Genomic DNA, 20,331 nt, shown 5'->3' on the forward strand with positions numbered 1-20,331 from the left:
AAAGAGGCGAGAAGTCTAAAAGGACTTGAAGGAGGGTATTACTCTACTCCCCTTTTATTTTTATGTTAGAAAATGGAGGTGGACAGCTTTTGCTTGCACAATTTGCACAGGTTAAATCTAGAGCCTCTCCAATATTGAGAATCCCACCCACAACGTGGAGACAGGGGACCCATGGCCAGCAGTGTAGCCACAGGCCTAAAGAAATCCTCAACGAGTGTGTACCAAAGGTTCCTGCCACTGAAGCCCTAAACATGAGCAAATAGGGAACATACGGGCCTCAGGGAGAGGTGGGACTCTGCCCACCGTCAGAGCGCTGATTGGCTGGTGGCGCTCGTCGCTTGGTGCTATTTGTTGTTGGAGCTGCGCACCTGACGCAGACTGCGTCTGCACGTGCAGCCGTTTAAGCGGCGACGGATCCTGTGAGGACCGGAGAGAACTGGAAGCGGAGAGGTGAGTGGGTGTGGAGCTTACCTTACCTTGGGGTGCTTGCCTGGCCCTGGCCCTGGCCCAGGCCCTCTGGGGTTCTCGTCGCTGGGCCTTGTGCCAAAGGAAGAGTGGGATGGGCCGGACAAGCATTTGAAGCTTTCTTTGGGAGCCTTTCTCTCTCCTGTCTTGAGTCTAAAACCCTGTGGGTGACCTGAGGCTTGAGGCCGGCGGAGGAGGTGAAGGGTCTTTTCCCTAGCGGTTACGCAGCCTTTTCTCTGACAAAGATTGTTATAGGACTATTTGTATACAGACATTCCTGGAGGAAAGTAGTTGTCCTGTGTTGGAGAGATTTAGTTCTAACCTTTCTGTTCCAGTCTCCAAGGTCTTTCCCTAACCCCTCCATCCCAAGCAAACAAGAAACCTGTATCAGACTTCCTGTCTACCTTTGAAGGGGAGTGAAAGGAGAAAGCTTAGAAAGGCGGAAATCTTGAGTAGTATCTTAAAAAATTTCCATCCCCTTAGTATCCAACAAGCTCTTTGTGGGGGATACTTTGACAGAGAACCGTTTTTTGGGACAGAGCCTAAGCATCACCGGCAACATGGTGATTGCTAGAATTATTAGTTAAGTGGTTCATCTGGCTTTGAAATATAAAAAGGATGGCTATAAATGCAATCACTAGATAAGAAGCAATACCCAATTCTCCATTTTTTGCAAAATCCTTTTGGGAAGATTAGCAGTTAGTTGAGCATTTCCAAGAGCTATATGTGAAACAATGATTGTTGATTGTTTATACTTTTTTTTTTTTGGTGGGTGTGGATGTGCCAGGAATCAAACCCTGGGTCTCATTTGCTCTGTGAGGGAGTTATATCCCCAGAAGGATAGTTTATGCTGTTAAAGACACAGTTCTTATCTAATGGAGGTCAAAGTGCTTTTTCCCCCCACAAAATAAAAATAGAACTTGAAGCCACCATGGGAGATGAAGATTGGGAAGCAGAAATCATCAAACCTCATGTGTCTTCCTATGTTCCTGTATTTGAAAAGGTAATAAAATTTAAAGTGTGCAGTTATTAAATGCTATGGATTTTTATCAAAGTTGAAAAACTGGTGGGGAAGTTTTAAATTATAGACTATTTCAGTGTTTATCTCTGTGGTTGTTATAAACTATTTTATGGGGAATGAGAAAGAATGCCTGTGTAGAATTATGTATCTGATAATGTGACAATTAAAAGCTAAATTAGATGTGATATGAAGAACTTATTTACATCTCAGTGATTTAGGACTTACAGGTGAAAGCAAGCTTGTTCAAATTTGGTGGAATGTCTCTGAGGGACACTTACATGGAAAATTGGCAAAAGTTTGGTTCTGGATGATATTTTGAATTCTGAAAATTGGTTTTATGCAAGGAAGGCTCCTAAGATAAATATTTTAGGCTGATTCAAATGGTGCCATCAGCTTAATACATTACAGATCATCAGATCTTTTTCCTGTTTGGCATTTGCAAAATTGCATTGTAATTCAGAAGCAGTGGTGCTGGGTTAGATTTTTTGGGTTTCAGTTCTGACTTTTAAAAAATTTGTGGAATGAAACTTGATAATATAGTTTAAGGGATTGATTTTGCAGAAGTGTTACTTTGTTGACATTATCTCCAAAAGTTTTTATTCTCTTCAGAATTTCCTGTTTGTGTGTAAGACAATAAATTTTGATACTTTCTGATTTTAAGTGATGCCTTTGTGTAAATCATTATTTTATACAAAAAATGCAGTTCTTTAAATTAACTGGAATTGATTCATATGTGGAGTTTGAATAGCAATACCCAAAATATTAATCTGATTTTGTCATGTTTCTTATCTTGGAAGTTATTTTAGAAATAACATCTTTTTGTTATCTTCTTATAGTCGTCTTTCATCATAAAAGCATAACCACATTTTTGTGAAAAAAGGAGAAAAATCACCTAAAAATGTTGCTCTCTAGCATAGTTACTCCTATGAAAAGCTTCCCTCTATCTTCCAAAATATGTTTTTAAGTACTGATTTTTTTTAAGTACTGAAATTGAACCCAGGGCCTGATGCATACTGGGCAAACATGGTACCATTGAGCTACATCCCAGCCCTATAACAGTAATTTTTGAATCCAGCTTTTGTTTTTTTTTTTACTATTTACAGATTATTCCGTATTACTAATTTCCTACAAATAATTTCTTATGCATACATAAGACCTATGGAAAGGATCTGTCATAATATGAATGATTTCTGTTGTGGGAATTTAGGATGGTGTTAGTTTTTTCTTTGACATTGTCATAAGTACCTACAACTTATTTAATTTGGGAATTTTTTTTCTCAAAAATAGAATTACTTGTTGGGTGTGGTGATGCACCCCTGTAATCCCAGTGGCTTGGGAGGCTGAGGCAGGGGGATTGCGAGTTCAAACCCAGCTTCAGCAAAAGCAAAGCACTAAGCAACTCAGTCAGATCCTTTCTCTAAATAAAATACAAAATAGGACTGGGGATGTGGTTCAGTGGTTGAGTGCCCCTGAGTTCAATCCCCAATAAATCCCCTCCTCCAAAAAAAAAAAAAAAAAAAGGAATTATTTGGTCAGAGGATATTTTATGGCTCCCTTTTCACCCCCTTTTTCTTTTTTTTTTTTTTAAATATTTATTTATTTATTAGTTATTGGCGGACACAACATCTTTGTTTGTATGTGGTGCTGAGGATCGAACCCGGGCCGCTCGCATGCCAGGCGAGCGCGCTACCTCTTGAGCCACATCCCCAGCCCCCCCCTTTTTCTTAATAGATTTGCTATAATACAAAGTTTAATATACAGATAGGCTCTTTTTTCATCAGTCTAGTTTTTATTTTTTTAGTTTGAGATGTTTGTCTAAATGGAGCACTCTTCAAACAGCACAGTGCACTGCAGTATGTTGTGCATATTTGTTTTATCAAGTTTCAGAAATTGAGGATTAGCTATTACATCTTGCAAGTTTACCTTTTTGGAGTCATTGTAGTATTCGTAACATACCTTGTATCATGACATTTGGAATACTAAATAGAATGTGAATTTATGTTGATAATTTCACCTTACAGTTCTTAATACATCTGTACGGGGCCAATTTATAGTAAATTTTTTACATTTGTCTGCAAACTTGACACCTGGTGCTGGTTGTGCAATTAGTAACTTCCTAGTTAACTTGAACATGATGCAGTCAGTAGCTTTGTTTTCCTTTCTTGTTTGAATAAGTGCAGAGAATTAGGATGTATAAATGACATTTTTATGGAGGAAAATTTGGAGGTCTTTTATTCCCTGCCATTTTTTAATTTAAGGCACCAATTTTTTTAAAAAAATACTTTTTAGTTGTAGATGGACATTATACCTTTATTTTATTTATATGTGGTGCTGAGGATCGAACCCAGGGCCTCACACATGCTAGACCAGTGCTCTATGGCTGAGCAAGCCATATCCCAGTCCTAAGGCACCCCTTTGATTGGTCATTCTAAATAAGTTTTCATCTCAAAACTAGGTGGTGCTTTCCTTTTAAATTTATAGTGGCTTTAAAAAATAGCATTGGATTAATATCAGTTTAAGCGATATTTATCATCAGACTTTTATGAGTGCTTTGCAGGAGCTTTTTTTTTTTCGAGATATGTTCATAAATGCTTGTATAATTTTGCAGTAATAGGGCATTGTTCTGGTAGCACTTAGAAAGACATGGTGGCACACACCTTGTAATACCAGAGATTCCTTAAGTTGAGGCAGGAGGAGTGCAAGTTTGAGGCCAGCCTGGGCAACTTAGTGAGACCCTGTCTCAAAATAAGAAAAGTTGGGGACGTCCTCTTTCTCTCACAGAAAAACTCCAAACTCCAAAATCTTGATTTTGAAGTGAGTACACAACCTGAGGGAATAGAAAAATGAAAGATATGAGTTATAAAAAATGTGGTAACTTAGCAGTTATAAATTCCAGAAATCTCAGTGGTTGATATTCGTACATAGTATGCAGACTTATTGGGATGAGTGTTAGAATGTATGGATATGGTGAGTGTATTAGATATTTAGTTTGCTTACTTATTATTAGCTGTTAGTGTTTTTTGTTAGATGACCAGATGATTAAATGTAGTGGTCATTACTATATTGAATAAATTTCTATTTTTGTGGTACATTTCAGAAGATAAAAACTTTTGTGATTAAAGTGGAAACAGTGTGAGATAATTGCTCCACAGTGGTAATTGTGTTAAGTAGCAGTAGCAAAGTTAGTAATAATTTAGAAAAGGAGCTTGCATATGACATTCCAGAATTGAAAAGGGTACAGGTGAAAAGAAAGGTGTTCACCAAAATAGGATATTTTGTACCTGCATAGGGGAGTTCTTATGTGTTAAAACATTTTGAAATTTAAATTTTTTGTTTCAGTACTGGGGATTGAACCCAGGTTCTAGCACATGTTAGGCAAGTGCTCTCCCACTAAGCTACATCTCCGCCTCTTCACTAAGTTTTGTTTTGTGACAGGGTCTTGCTACATTTCTCAGGCTGAACTTGAGTCTGTGATCCTTCTGTCTCAGCCTCTCAAGTAGCTGGAATTAAGGGTATACACCACTATTCCTGGCTTGAAGTTTCTAAATTGGTTCACTTGGGTGATTTAAGAGGTTACAAATGATTTATAGCTAGGTGTCCTAAAAGTAAACCGACAAGCCTTCTGATCATTCAACATATATTTATTGAATTTGGTATGCTGAAGGTAGTGTTGAACATGATGAAATACTTGCTGTCAAAGACTTGTATTTTATTTGGGGAGATAGAATAAGCACATTTGTGAACCAGATAATTATGAATGATTAAAAAGTGCTATGGATGGGTCTGGGGTTGTGGCTCAGAGGTAAGCGTTAGAGCACTCATCTAGTATGTGCAAGGGACTGGATTCGATCCTCAGCACCACATAAAAATAAAAAAGTAAAGGCATTGTGTCCAACTACAACTAAAAAAATATTTTTTTTTAAAAAAAAGTGCTATGGAAAAAATAAGGAATTTTGAGTGTGTGTGTGTGGGGGGGGTTGTTTGGATACCAAGAAAAATGTGAATGTGTTGAGTTCATGTGTCTGTGGCAGCAATTACCCCTAATTGGGTAATTTAAAACAATAGAAATTTATTCTCATATTGTTCCAGAAGTCAGAAGTTAGAAATCAAGGTTTGAGCAGGTCTAACTTCCATCTTGAAGCTCTTGGAGAAAATCTTTTTCTCTTCTATCATCTGATGGCTGTAAGAGGACATTGGTTTGTGGTAGCTGTGTTCACATGGCCATTTCCTCTGTGTATTTGTGTTATCTCCCTTTACCCCTTTCAAAGGACCCACTCACATAAAACAGTGTAATCTCTTCATTTCAAAATCCTTAATCACATCTGCCATGACCCTTTTTCAAATAAGTAACACTTACAAAGTCCAGGAATTAGGATTATTTGTTAATGACCATTATACAATTTATTACAGCCAATATGACTAAAGCACAATGAAATAAGACAAGAGTAGTAGAAGTTGAATTCAGAGAAGGAAAGGGAAAAGGAGAGGAATTGGAGGTACTTGCATATAAAGACAAGTTCTTTTCTGTGCATAAGTGAATTTTCTTAGAGTGATTTCCATTTGAAAAATTTGGATATATTAACGATTTCATTTTATATAAACACAGTGGAAGTTTTAAAAATAAATTTCTTTATTGTTGCAAGTGTTAAGCCACTAATATCCTTCAGACAATGTCAGAACCTCAGTAGTAGCCTAATGTTACATCACAATGCCTATGTTGCTCACTTTACTTCCTCTTATTACCTAAGCATTGTATCATTTCACATCATAAGAAGAGTGAGTACAGCCCAATAAGATATTTTGAGAGACCATATTACATAATTTTATTACATAATTATAATTATTCTTATTTTGTTAATATCTTATTGTGCCCAATTTATAAATTAAACTTTATCACAGGTATGTTTGTGTAGGAAAAGATATAGTGTGTCTGTATGAATCAGTGTTTGATATCCATTGTTTCAGGCATCCACTAGAAGTCTTAGAATGCATTCTACTGGAAAAGGGGTTACTATTCTAATTTTCTATTTGTGAAATAGATGACATTCTTATTATGCAGAGTGAAAAACTGGTCTTTCCTCTTACAGGATAAATATTCTTCTGGATCAAATGGAGACACTTTTAACAGGACTTCAGCTTCATCATCAGGTATGTGTTAAGGAAAAAAAGGCAAAACTCTGAGAATTTCATCTAGTGAATAAGGAGCAGACTGATAGACATATTTAAAATTTTTTTTCTAATATTTACTTTTTAGTTGTAGTTGGACACAACACCTTTATTTCACTTGTTTATCTTTGTATGTGATGCTGAGAATCAAACCCAGGGTCTCGCACGTGTGAGGCGAGCGCTCTACCGCTGAGACACAACCCCAGCCCAGCATATTTTTTAAAAATAAATTTTTGGTTGTTTATATGGTACTGAGGCTCAAACTAGTGCCTCATGCGTCCTAGCTAGGCAAGTGCTCTCCCACTGTGCTACAACCCATCCCCCTGATAAGGGGATGTTTTTAAAATTTCCTAGTGAGAATTCATTATAATTTGGATACCTTGGGTTGGGGGCACTTCTAGCTAGAGTAGGGGAGAGAAGGGAAAGTGTAGTGTTAGTTTAGTTAGTGGATTACTGTAAACCTTTGTTCAACCTGGAAGTTGCATGTTTTGCTTCTAGGTTGCTAGAGCATTGTCAGGATTCCTGACATAAGGAAGTATGATATTGTATATTATATGTAAAGTTATTGAAGCAGATTCCAATGGTGGTGAATGGCCAGGGTAAGAACTATTCAAGCCACACATGTCATGCCATTAAGATATGAGTTTCTTTGAGATCAGAAAACTAATTTCGGATAAGTCCCAAGAGAAGAAGAGAAATGAATGTCAAGATAAAGGAGCCCTATCCTTCCTGCTGCTCTCAATTACTTTCTCTGAACTTGTTTCCACCTGGGCTGCTTCCTCACACTGATGCATTCATCTTGATTATCCAACACACATACTCTCTCTAATATAGAGTTGATGTGGATGGAAAGATGGGTTTAAGTGGGAGGGCTTAGTCTAGGAAGTTAAACTCATGACAGTAGTCTTTTGTTTTATCGAAGTTCAAAGCAGGCTGAAATGGATTGCTATTGTATTGAAAGAATTTTTTATTGTGGTTATTTCAATTTTGACTTTTTTTAAGTGTATAGTTCAGTGACATTAAGTATATTCACATTGCTGTGTAACTACCACCCTTCATCCACCTCCAGAACTTTTTCATCTTCCCAAACTGAAATTCTATACCCATTAAACAATAACTTGAAACCACCATTTTACTTTAAAAATATATTTTTTTCATTGGAGATGGACACAATACCGTTGTTTTATTTATTTATTTTTATGTGGTTCTGAGTATCAAACCCAGTGCCTGACATGTGCTAGGCAAGTGCTCTACTTGCTGAACTATAATCTCAGCCCCACCATTGTATTTTTTGTGAATTGAATTACTATGTGTTTGCTGTAAGTCTCTATGTATTTGAGTTAATATTTTCAGAAAGCTAGATTGAAATAACCACCAACTAAAAGCTGAGCTTTTGCTTAGTTCTGTGAATATTTAGACTAATGAAACAAAATCAGTCAATTATGTTTTCTTATTACAGAATATATGAGGCAAATGAATGTATACTAAACTGATAGTTCAATATGTTTATTTCCCCCCAAAAAATAAGAAACAAAATTATCTGAAATCCTGATTTTCATTTGTAGATTTAGCCACTGTTGACAGTCCTTTGATTTTTTTTTTTTTTTAGATCTCTCTCTATATCCCACAGAGATAATTGTATTCCACTGGCTTTACACATACTTCTTTTTATTATAAATATTTGTCTTGTTTTTCCTTTGCCTACCTGCCCTTGCATTTCATGCCCTTCTTATGTTCTTAGAATTGTACTTGAAAATATTTCTTTACGTATTTCATAGAAATGGAATCTTATTATACCACATCTTTTACTTAATGATAGTCACAGAAAACTTTCTAAGCAACTATTATAATCTAATTCTTTCCAAAATTAAGTGAAAAAAGTTCACATTATCTGGTTTTAAAATGTCAGAGCTTATAGGCCACGAAATTACTTTTATATGGTAGTTCTTTTATAAAGTTACTACTTTATAGCTATGTATATGTCATTCACTTCTGAACCCCATAATATGGTTTCATTTCTTTTATATCAACCCTCTGGTTTTTTGCTAGTTAACTCTTGTTTTGTTAGCTTGAAATTCTGTGTTCCTATTGCTAGTTCATTTCCAAACTCTCTACCAGAAGCACAAACAAATATCCATTTAGTTTATAACATATAATGTGATCTATCAATTTCCTTTTTTAATTGGAAAAGGACTTGAATACTCCATTCAGCTGTTTTAGTATAGACTGGCCTTTCTCTAGCTTTCTCCCATTCCATTTTCTCTGGATCGTATGTTTCTTCTGCCTTGAATCCTCCACCCCCCTCACTTTGCCTGAATTCATTTTTCTTCAGCTTTCAGAGAGAGGAAATTGAAAATGTCTTAACCTTCGTGCTTCATTGATAGTGTAAGGGAAGAATCTTAGCTTGGAAATAATTTTGAATCTTATTGTGTGAAATTCTAGTGATGGTGTTAAGAAGTTTGATATTCTGAGTCCTGACCCTTTGTATATGCCTACTTTTAAAACATCTCTAGAGCTTTTAGTATCTTTTTTTGCCTATGTATACATAATAAACATTTTCAGACATGTCTATCATGTAACAGTTTATCAAAGCAGATTGTCAAGAATGTAATCCTATCATTATTTCTTCAAAAAATGCCAAATACAGTTAAGGTTTTTTTGTTCTAGGCATTTTTGTTTAGCAGCTACATTGTTTAGAAAGTCTTTACACTAAGTGACCTTTCTTAAAGACATTGTACAAGATAGTGAAAGTTTAACTTAATCTGCTTAGATGAGTGACATCTCAGAAAACAAAATTCTATGCTGTTATGAAATATCTCTCTCTACATACTTATTTTCTGTGATAATATTAATTTTGGCCAAATTGCATTTTTGTTGAGAAGTTGGGAGAAGTCTAGAGATAGATGGGCATACATTATGTGGCTCCTAAGTGCAAAATCAGTCAGATATATAAAATTATAGGAAATGAGGGAGAAAAAAGTCAGTATAAGTGATATAAATGCCAGCAGGTAGGAGAAATTTTGAGATGCATATACAGAAATTTCAGTTTGTGAGTATAGGGTATTTTTTAAAAATCTGTTTATTGATTCTAAAACAACTATTGATTTGTCTCTTCCACCCCCCCACTCCCAAGTGCTAGGGTTGAGCCCAGGGTCTTATACATGCTAGGCAAGAGCTCTACCACTGAACTACATCCCAAGTAAATTTTTTAAATTTAGTTTTTAGTTGTAGATGGACACAATACCTTTATTTTATTATTTTTATGTGGTGTTGAGGATCTAACTCAGTGTCTCACACATGTGAGACAAGTGTTCTACCACTGAACTACAACCCCTGCCCCCCAAGTCACTTTTTATTTTGAGAGAGAATCTTGCCCAGTCTGACCTTGAGCTTGCCATCTTCCTGACTCAGCTTCCTAATTAGCTGGGATTACAGGAATGCACCACTGTGCCCAGCTGAGTTGTCATCTCTTACACCTGAGTTACTTATGTATTGAGTACTGTTGTGCTAAAGTCTGCTTTCACACATTGATTGAAGATGGAAACATGAGTGAGAACACCTTATCACCTTTTCTGTTGGTGTTTTTGTTTCACAAGTTGGGGACTACTAGGTTTGGTGTTTTTTTTTTTTTTTTTTTTTTAAATCAGGGATCAAACCCAGGGGCACTTAACCATTGTGCCATATTGCTAGTCCTTTTTATTTCTTATTTTTAAATTTTGAGGCAGTATCTTGCTAAGTTGCTTGGGTGTCTCACCAAGTTGGGGAGGCTGGCTTTGAACTTGAGATCTTCCTGTCTCGGCCTCCTGAGCTGCTGGGATTATAGGAGTGCACCACCATACCTGGCTATTATGTTTCTCTGAAATTATGGAAATATCATCCATTTGCACTGTTCAGTATGATAGCTACAAGCTACATTTGGCTGTTGAGGGTTTAAAATGTGTTATATATTTTATGATAATTAAATATTTTTAATTTTTAATCTGCTATAAATTACCTTTTAAAAAAGGTATTCTAGGGCTCGTAGTTCAGTGGTAGAACTCTTACCTAGCATGTGTGAGGCACTGGATTCAATCCTATAATTATGTTTATCTACAACTAAAAATTTTAAAAAAGGGTATTTAATATTAAAATACCCTTATATACTGGGATAAAACCAACTTTCTCATGATATTAAAGTGTTTTTTTTAGATGTAGATGGACACAGTACCTTTATTTATTTTTATGTGGTGCTGAGGATTGAATCCAGAGCCTCACTCGTGCTAAGGCAAGTACTCTACCAACGGAGCTACAGCCCCAGACCTCCAGTAATATTTTATTCTTTTTAATTTACTGTGGGGTCTGGTTAGCTAATATATTGAAATTTTGTATCTGTTAGTAATGGGGGCTTATAATTTTTTTCTGTTTTGTCATATCAGAGTTAGCCTTGTGAAATAAATTGGTGAATAGTATATTTTCTAGAAGATGTGTATGATATTGGATTGATTAGCTTTTTGCCAGTTTTATAGAACTCTCCTGTAAAATACTCTCTGGGCTTGATGTAGAAATTTAAAGTCTGATTGAATTTCTATAGGATAACTGTGTGTGTATGTGTGTTTGCATTATTTCTTAAGTTAGTTTTGGTGAGTTAATTTTTGGAAACTTTTATGTTTTTTTTTTCTTTGGTTCTAGGATTGAACCCAGAATCTTGCACATGCTAGTCAAGCAATTTACCACTGAGCTACATCCCCAGTCCTTTTTGTTTTTTATTTTGAGAGTGTCTTCGAGTCCTGAGGGTGGTCTCAAACTTATGATCCTTCTGCCTCAGCCTCCCAAGTAGTTGGAATTATGTGTGCTACCACACTTGGTGATTCTAAGTGTTTTAAACTTCCATTGTGATATATTTCTTTGAGTTATTAGTTCTGTTGAAGTGCTTAAAAAAGGTAACAATATTTATTAATTTTTTTCTGTTATGATTGATTTATAGAGTAAACTGGTTCTCTTGTCAAACAATAGATTTTACTGAATGGTTGAAGGAAATGAATGAAGCATGGTGATCAGTTTGGTTTATTTGATTGTATGTTAGGAATTAGATTTCCAAGACATAATGACTTACATTACAACACTCTACTGTTGCACAAATGTCACTTCTGTTAGTGTTGCTATTATCAAACTAATTTTCTTCATCAGAATATCTTAAAGAAACACTGTTACATTAAAAAAGAAAAAATTCCAGCCAGGCATGGTGGTGCATGCCTGTAATCCCAGTCACTTGGGAGGCTGAGGCAGGAGGATTGAGAGATCAAAGCCAGCCTCAGCAATTTAGCCGGGGCCCTAAGCAACTGAGTGAGACTTGTCTCTAAATAAAACATAAAAAAGGGCTGCGGATGTGGCTCAGTGTTGGGTGCAATCCCTGGTACCCACCCCCCCCCCAAAAAAAAAGAAAAAAAAACATTTCAGATATAAAGGGATTCTAAGCCTTTTGTGTATATGGTATTAATTTTTGAAATTTGTTATGTTTGTGGCCCGCATAGCAGGTTTTTAAAAATTTATTTATTTAATTATTATGTTTTGGTACTGGAGATTGAACTCAGGGGCACATAACCACTGAGCCACATCTCCAGCCCTATTTGAATTTTATTTAGACACATGGTCTCACTGAGTTCCTTAGCCCCTCAACATTGCTGAGGCTGGCTTTAAACTCCTAATCCTCGTGCCTCAGCCTCCTGAGCAGCTGGGAGTATAGGCATGCACCGCTTCGCCCCGCCCTAGGTTTTTAAATAAACATTCTGTTGTGGAAGAAAGTTCTGTAATGTTGAGTGCTACATATTTCTATGAAACTAATGTGCATAGCATTCTATGGATGACTAATTTCTTTATTCTCTTTCAATTTTGCTATTATCTGTGCTTATATAAAACATCTTTAGCCAGGTGTGGTGGTACACATCTGTAACCTCAACTACTTGGGATGCTGAGGCAGGAGGATCACAAGTTCAAAGCCAGCCTCAGCAACTTATTGAGGTCCTAAACATCTTAGCGAGATCATGTTTCAAAATAAAAAATGGGCTGAGGATGTGACTCAGAGGTTAAGCACCCTTCAGTTCAATCCCCAGTACCAAACCAACTCAAACCAAGCAAAAACTCCCTTTGTATCTATCTCTGTTACTTCACATTAATGTACTTTAGAAAAGTATATACTTTTTAATTTAGAGTCAAGATTGATTGGTTCAGTTTACAGTCTAAGTATAGTGTGTGATTTATATTTGTTTCATGTGTGTCCTTGAATATTCTGGTTATATTAGCAAATTTAAAAGCACTGGGTATTATTAGCAAATTTAAAAACAGTCCTATGGTTGAAAATTACTCTCTCCTTCTGATTTTCAGTTTTGAATTATGAGTGAAATTTAGTCACCATTTTTTTCATTTTGGAGAGTTACCTATTCATATTTTTAGCCCATTTTTCTTCTAGACTCTTCATCTTTCTTATTGCTATATAAAATTCCTCTTTTGCTACATGTGGCACATTGAGGAGACTTACAATTTGCATACTACTTGAATACTTATTGTTTGACTTCTTTCAAAATGTCATTTGCTTTAGAAATGGATGATGGACCTTCTCGAAGAGATCATTTCATGAGAAGTGGATTTGCCTCAGGGAGGAGTTTGGGAAACAGAGGTAAGATCTTTGTTTTTCTTTAATCTCCTGGACTTTTGGATAATGGAATGGCTTTTATAGCTGTTTGGTGCAAAGCTAAGTATTTTATAACTCCATGTATAGTAGGTTTTTTGGGGGGATAATGAGTTCGTTTTTTGAAAATGTAAATATCCTTTTTGCTGTTTTATTTCTTTGGGGGGTAGTAGGACAAAATTAAATTGATTGGACAGATAGATTAGTTAACAGATTGGTTGGGTAGATGCTCCACATAGCTGTCTCTTCTTAATTTATGATTATTGATTTCTTATAATTCTTATAATTTCTTATAATTAACATGGGAGGAATGTAAAAAGCTTTACAGATCCAGATGAGGAGGACTCTTTCTTGATATATATATTTATTTATTTTTTGGTACCAGGGATTGAACCCAGTGGTGCTTAACCATCTTTTTAATTTTGAGACAGGGTCTCACTAGTTTTCTCAGGGCCTTGCTAAGTTACTGAGGCTGGTTGCACTTGCCATCCTCCTGCCTCAGCCTCCTGAGCTGGGATTACAGGCGTGAGTTTTGTATTTCTTAAGAAAAGGTATTATGGGAAACATTTCTATTAGTTCATTAGTATTAGGTTTGTGAGGTTATTTTACCAAGCTTAGGTTCTTAAATTTTACTTTTAGAATTGCCAACATTTTATTTGACAGCTGGTAACACAGTGAGATACCTTCCTATAATCCGTTTTTTTAGACTTCATAGTAAAATGCTGAAAATATTCTAAATAATTTTTATAGTGCAATAACATAATTAGAAACTCAAATTAAAAATCTGTATGACTTTCTTGGCATGGTAGCTAATTCCTGTAATCTTAATGACTTGGGAGACTGAGGTAGGAGGATTGCAAGATTGAGGCCAGCCTGGGCAACTTAGCAAGACCCTGTCTCAAAATATAAAAAAAAGGGTTGGGGATGTAGCTCAGTGGTAGAGGACCACTGTGTTTAATTTCTGATAACAAAAAAAAAAAAAAAAAAAAGAAAATTATTTTTTTTAGGGGATTCCTTAGCTAGGGCTATTTAGTACTTTTAAACATGCATAATACTTCTCCTTAAATTTATCTTTGAAAGATTTTATTGTATTTCCAATTCCTTTTTCATCATTGGAATCTAAAAGTTAATATGTGTTATTTCATTGACATTTGGAAAACATAGTTTCTATTTAGATACAATGAACACAAATTTGAATTTTATATTTGGATATGGTCCTTCTAGTTGACTTAATTTATATTTTAAATATGCATACATATCTTGCTTTTAAAGCTTATATGTCAAGGTATGCTGATTTGGATCATGTAATTAATTGTCGCAAGAGGTTCAGATGTGGGCTTTGTTAATTATTACAATAAAAATAATAAATACCTTAATAGTATACTTAAGAATATTTTAATATTTAATATTTTAATATGTTAATATATTTAGATAATTTTAAAATTATAATTTTTGAAGAGCTTATGTGATATTTTTTGATGTAGACTTCTGTTGTTGAATAGATCCCTTTTCAATGACAAAACCACCACTTAGATTTTATCACAAATCATTTTTATATATTTAAAGCTGAAATACACATTAAATCCTGATGAGAACTCTTCTGAATGTCAGTACTTTAAAAAGTTATTTTTATACTATATATACAATCAGAAATTCCTAGACCCATGAATATTACTTCTTTTCCTTATAATTTGTCTGACATATTGCTTCAATCTCTGGTAATTTTTCTGAGTATAAGTTGTACATTTAGTGAGGTGTTTTTTAAAATTGTCTTAATTACCTAACATTCACTTTTTATGTTCTGTGGAGTATGGCTAAGCAGCTTTAAATTCTTGAATCACATACATCTTTAAGATCTGATGAAAATACTCATTCGGACATATACAAGTTTGCACTGATTTTAGGAATTTCAGAGAGTATTATAGAGATAGGTACAGTAATTTATAAGAATCACAGGGAATAGATAAAATTTTCCCGGTGATATTTTAGAATGTCAGTTATGTTGTTTTGGAAGTTTCTAGTGGTTCTTCTTTCCTTCCTCTTGTTCTTTCTCAGTTTTTTATCTTCTATGCTCCTTGACATTGCATTTCTGCCCTTAAGTAGCTGTTGTTTTTGAGATGGGGTCTTACTATATTACTAAGACTGGTCTTAAATTGCTGGGCTCAAGTGATTATGCCTTAGTCTCCTGAGTAGCTGGAACTACATGTGTATGCCATGGTGCCTGGCCAAGATTTTTATAATTTAGTGGTACAGAAATATGTGAAAAGAAGTATTACTAAAAAGAGGTACAGATAGTTTGTTATTGGGAATGTGGAGGAAGGATTATGACTGGAGTACTGAAGGGCTTTACAGAAAAATTGGTCTTCTGAAGGATGAAAAGAATTCTAGTAGGAAAACTAGGAAAGCAAGGAATACTATTCCAAAAGAACAGCATGTATGAAAGTACACAATACTAGAAGTTCACAGTGTGAAGTAGGAGAACTTATTTGGTGTGATTTAAAATGTTGGTTGTTCAGAATTATGCAGTGGGAAATAAAGCTACAAATGTTAATATAGGCAAATAGTAGTAAGACACAAGAAGATGTGAAGTTGAGTGGTATTGAAAGCTGCTTTTCTTTAGTCCCTAATTTTAATTTTACTAGTATTAATATTATTATTATTAATAATAAATAGAGCAGTTATAAATCAGAATAAGAGTAAAAAGTTTTCAATAGCAATAACTCTCACAGGGACAGAGTATAATAACAAGGTCTATCAAGGTGAACATTCAGCATATACAAAATCATGAAGTTTGTTTTCTGGTTAAAGGACTCCAGTAAAATAACAAATAGTAGAAACCTGTATTTCACTAGCAGTAGATTTATGTTTGTATATTGGTTTTGTTATTTTTTTAAAAAGCTGCAATTAATTTTAAGTTCTTATACTGTTCTTTTCCTGTCCTTGAAAAATCCCTTTACCCCAAAGATTTATTTTATCCCCATTTTTTATTTTTTGTTTTTTTCTGAGTGCAGCTGATAAACTTGACACAAGGCAAAAATCTTAGTACAGCCTGAATGAATTCTCATTCAATATCTGTATGTATAGTTAGTTGGATATAGTTTATCTTAGTTTAAAGGGGTAACTACTGAGCCATATCACCAGCCACATCAATGACAGGCTCTTGCTGATTTGCGTAGGTTCTCACTAAGTTACTGAGGCTGGCTTTGACCGTGTTTACCCTCCTGCTTCAGTCTACTGAGTTACTGGGATTACAGGCATATGCCACCACTGATGTATTTAATTTTATGTTAAACAGTTTGTCTAAATTTTTCAGATGCTGGCGAGTCTAATAAAAGAGAGAATACACCCACAGTGGGCAGTTTTGGAGTTGGAAAAGGTTTTGGAAACAGAGGTAGGTATTTGCTTCTGATACCTTAATAATAAAAACTTGAGTTAATCTCAAAATTTTCAGTTTTTTGGTTCATAATTCCCTCTAATATACATAGAAAATATTTGTCTTTTTCAATAATTTATGAGGATCACAAGAAAGTGAGTGCTTTCACTTTTCTAGTTGTAGTTTAAAATAGCAGTTTGTGTTGCTTTGGATGTTTATGCATTTTTTTTAACTGTCTCCTGCTCCCCCAAACAGCCATGTTCCTTGCTGCAACTTCTCTTCAGATGGATTCACCCTACTCATGAATCCCAGTTCTTTAATACTCGCCAACCTCTACCAAGAAATCCATCTTAGACGATTCTGAGTACCCATTTTTAGTTGAGCCAGCAACCAGTAGTTTGAAATTATATTTTTTCCTTAAGAACTTAAAAAATTATAATTCAGGCAGAATTTATGATCAAATCTAATAATGTGTAGGTGGGAGACTTTCCCAAGATTTGGGAAACTTAGCACTGACTTTTCTTAGAGGAAGAATGAGGAGGGAGCAGCACTTGTAGAAGGCTTTAGAATATAGTCTTTTCTCAAGCATCTTCAAACACTGCAAATATTTAGATGAGTGAAATAATTCAAATTAGATTTTGTGGAACTATATCCTTTCTCTAGAGACTATCTTTATATATTTTAAGATAATATATCTATCTGTTCCAGGAAAAATTCTTCTGTTATTCAATCATATAGCAAGGTTATAGGGTACCTGGTTTTTTATATACTAGCTTTGTATTAAATTTTTATGGAATGTCCTTGCTGGAAGGGACCTTAGATTTTGTTTAGTAATGTTAAGAGATGTTAAGTGAGGGGCTGGGATTGTGACTCAGCAGTAGAGTGCTTGCCTCACACGTGTGAGACCCTGGGTTTGATCGTCAGTACCACATAAAAATAAGTAAGTGAAATAAAAGTATTGTGTCGAACTACAACAACAACAACAACATAATAATAATAATAATAAAAGAGATATATTAAGTGACTACACATACACACACACAATTTTGTGTGTAAGTTGGGTAGCTACCTAAATAATAATTAGTTAGTCCTTGTATTAATGGAAGCCCAAATGTAACATACTTAAGTATTTTTTCATTTACATACCAATTGGCAGGCATTCCATATTGACATTTAATTTTAAAGGTATGTATCTTTTTTTTTTACTTTTTTTGAGAATGGGGGTTATGGTATGTTGCCCAGGCTGGTCTCAATCTCATAGGCTCCAGTGATCAGCCTATTATAGCCTTAGCCTCTCAAGTAGCTGAGACTGTAGTCCTGAACCATCATGCCTGACTCCCTGAGTATCTTTGCATTAAAGGTAATTTTATTAAGATTCAACATTTTTTAGTTTTATGGAAGATTATGGATGAATTTTCCTTAAATTAATTTTAAAGACAGTCTTTTATGCTCCAGAGATGTATAAATCTTAGACATAGGTGTTTATGAAATGATAAATTTGAAAGCAGATCTTGATGAAAGATGTTGTTGTTAAATCGTAAACTAGAAAAATTAACAGGATTTCCATGTTACTGAGAAGGGAAAAATTATCATGCATTGGATTATAATTTAGTTGTCTTTTGGTAGGTGAAGAAATTGTGAGTTTATTTGTAAAATTTAATTTTTTTTTATATTTTGAAAAGAAAGCTTATAGTTGTTATATTGTTACCCTTGTCTTGCCACGTACACACTGAGGAATATAGGACATTTGGTGAAACATAAAATTGGCTTTAAAAAAAAAAGGTGTTTTTGACCTTAAGATAATGGATCTGATAAACTTGACACAAGGCAAAAATCTTAGTACAGCCTGAATGAATTCTCATTCAATATCTATATGTATAGTTAGTTGTATATAGTTTATCTTAGTTTAAAGGGATACCATAACTCGTCCCTGCAAAGGTGAAATTTTTAAAGCATAGAAGTACAGGAAATTGCTTTCAAAAGTTTGCAAGTTTCATTTTATATTGTTTTTAGGTTTTTCAAATAACAAATTTGAAGAAGGTGATAGCTCTGGTTTCTGGAAAGGTAAGTTCATTGTTTTTGTAGTAACTTCAAAAAGTGTTAACATTAAGAGCACATGCTAAAGAGAAATTAAGTATTTTAATCTGGACCAGATGTAATTTGTTTAAAGACAGTTTTTATTTATGAAGCAGCTTATATCTGTGTATTTTGCCAAAGAATTATTGGTTTGTAGATAAAGAATTCAGGCCTTCTATTTTGGCCTATTGCCTCAGTAAATGTGAGAGTACAACTTTTGAATGCTGTGCTACCTTTAGAAGAAAATGGGATAGTAGAAAGCAAATTCAGAATTACAATTACTCTCCATATATAAATACAGTTTGGGACCATTTACACTTAAGTCTGTGAGAGAGATTCGTGAATCACTGCTGAAGTTAAAAAAACATTTTTGTCAAAGGTACTGACATTCTGGTTTGGGAGAATAGAATAATGTTAATAGAATATAGACATAATGAACATTGCTTTCCTAAAAATGATTGTGAATATTTGGGTGAGGCTTTGGAACTTGTGTTTAAAACATCCCTCATGATTATGATATATCCTTTATTTGATAACCACTGTGTAGAATCTTTATAGCATAAAACACTTTGGAGTAATTTGCTACTTGCTAATTGAATGATGGTAGAATAAATTGCTTAATCTTTCTAAAGTCATAGTATTATATTCTGTAGAATGAAGACCACCACCCATTTTATAGGTTGTTAGGCAGATTAAGTAAGAATTCATGTGAAAGAAAAGACAAAACTCAGTATCAGATACATTTGTGGTTGTCTTGTTTTTCTTCATTAAATGTTTGAGGCTTAGGCTAGAAATATAGTTCAGTGGTAGAGTGCTTGTCTAACAGAAATGAAGCCTTGGATTTGGTCCCTAGTACCAAAGTGGGGAGAAAAAAGTTTGAGGCTTGATCTTACTAAACTCAAAGACTAGACCTGATTACTTAAAAACTCTTTTGAAATGAGGTTGTATTTTAATATCCCAAACTATTCCCAGTCTCGTTCTCTTTGCTTTTTTCCTTTCCTGTTTAAATGAAAACATACATAACAGAACTAGTATTTATTACAGAAAAAAATCACCATGTTTTTCTTTACTGTTTCTACTGTTTCTATTCTAACCTCCCAACTTTTAACCCATGGAATGTTTATGATTATTTCCACTTATCCCAAGATCATTCAGTTATCCCAGTTCACTCCTTCCTAGAGATGGTAAGTCAAAGAACATATGAGCACATATTTCAGTTTCTCCCAGACTTTTCTCCATAGTGGTTCACTTTCTTCTGTTTTCATTCTTAGTTATCCTAAAAGAAAAAAATAATATAAATAGTTCATATTCTTTTGTTTCTAAAAGTTTTGACAAACTCAGGAGGAGATCATGGTAGAAGTTTTTACTTGTATATACATAGTGTTTTTTGGCTGTTTTTTTTTTCCCTCTGTTGTCTAGTTTTCCTGGGCTGCTATAATGTAGTGATAAGGAGTTCAGGTTTTAGAGTTGGAAACCCTAGATATGAGACCCAGATCCATCTCCTGACAGTTGTATTAACTTGGAAAAAGCATTGAACCTTTTTGAAAATTTCATTTTCTTTAGAAT

General features: G+C 34.6%; 1 protein-coding gene across 5 annotated transcripts in view; it reads left to right on the forward strand.

Moving 5' to 3' along the window:
- The first annotated feature begins 1,396 nt into the window (after window positions 1-1,396).
- Window positions 1,397-20,331, forward strand: part of Ddx4 (DEAD-box helicase 4) — a 51,514-nt gene continuing 32,579 nt past the window's right edge. For 4 of the 5 annotated variants that reach the window (XM_026385929.2, XM_026385930.2, XM_026385932.2 and 1 more), the window contains exons 1-5: window positions 1,397-1,468; window positions 6,574-6,634; window positions 13,227-13,304; window positions 16,630-16,707; window positions 18,703-18,753. In XM_026385929.2, coding sequence (XP_026241714.1) covers window positions 1,397-1,468; window positions 6,574-6,634; window positions 13,227-13,304; window positions 16,630-16,707; window positions 18,703-18,753 — 340 coding nt within the window. The remainder of the gene's footprint in view (window positions 1,469-6,573; window positions 6,635-13,226; window positions 13,305-16,629; window positions 16,708-18,702; window positions 18,754-20,331) is intronic. The other variant, XM_026385933.2, reaches the window with a different exon arrangement.

The sequence above is a fragment of the Urocitellus parryii genome, chromosome 1 (assembly GCF_045843805.1).
Source record: "Urocitellus parryii isolate mUroPar1 chromosome 1, mUroPar1.hap1, whole genome shotgun sequence".
In the NCBI taxonomy this organism is placed as follows: domain Eukaryota; kingdom Metazoa; phylum Chordata; class Mammalia; order Rodentia; family Sciuridae; genus Urocitellus; species Urocitellus parryii.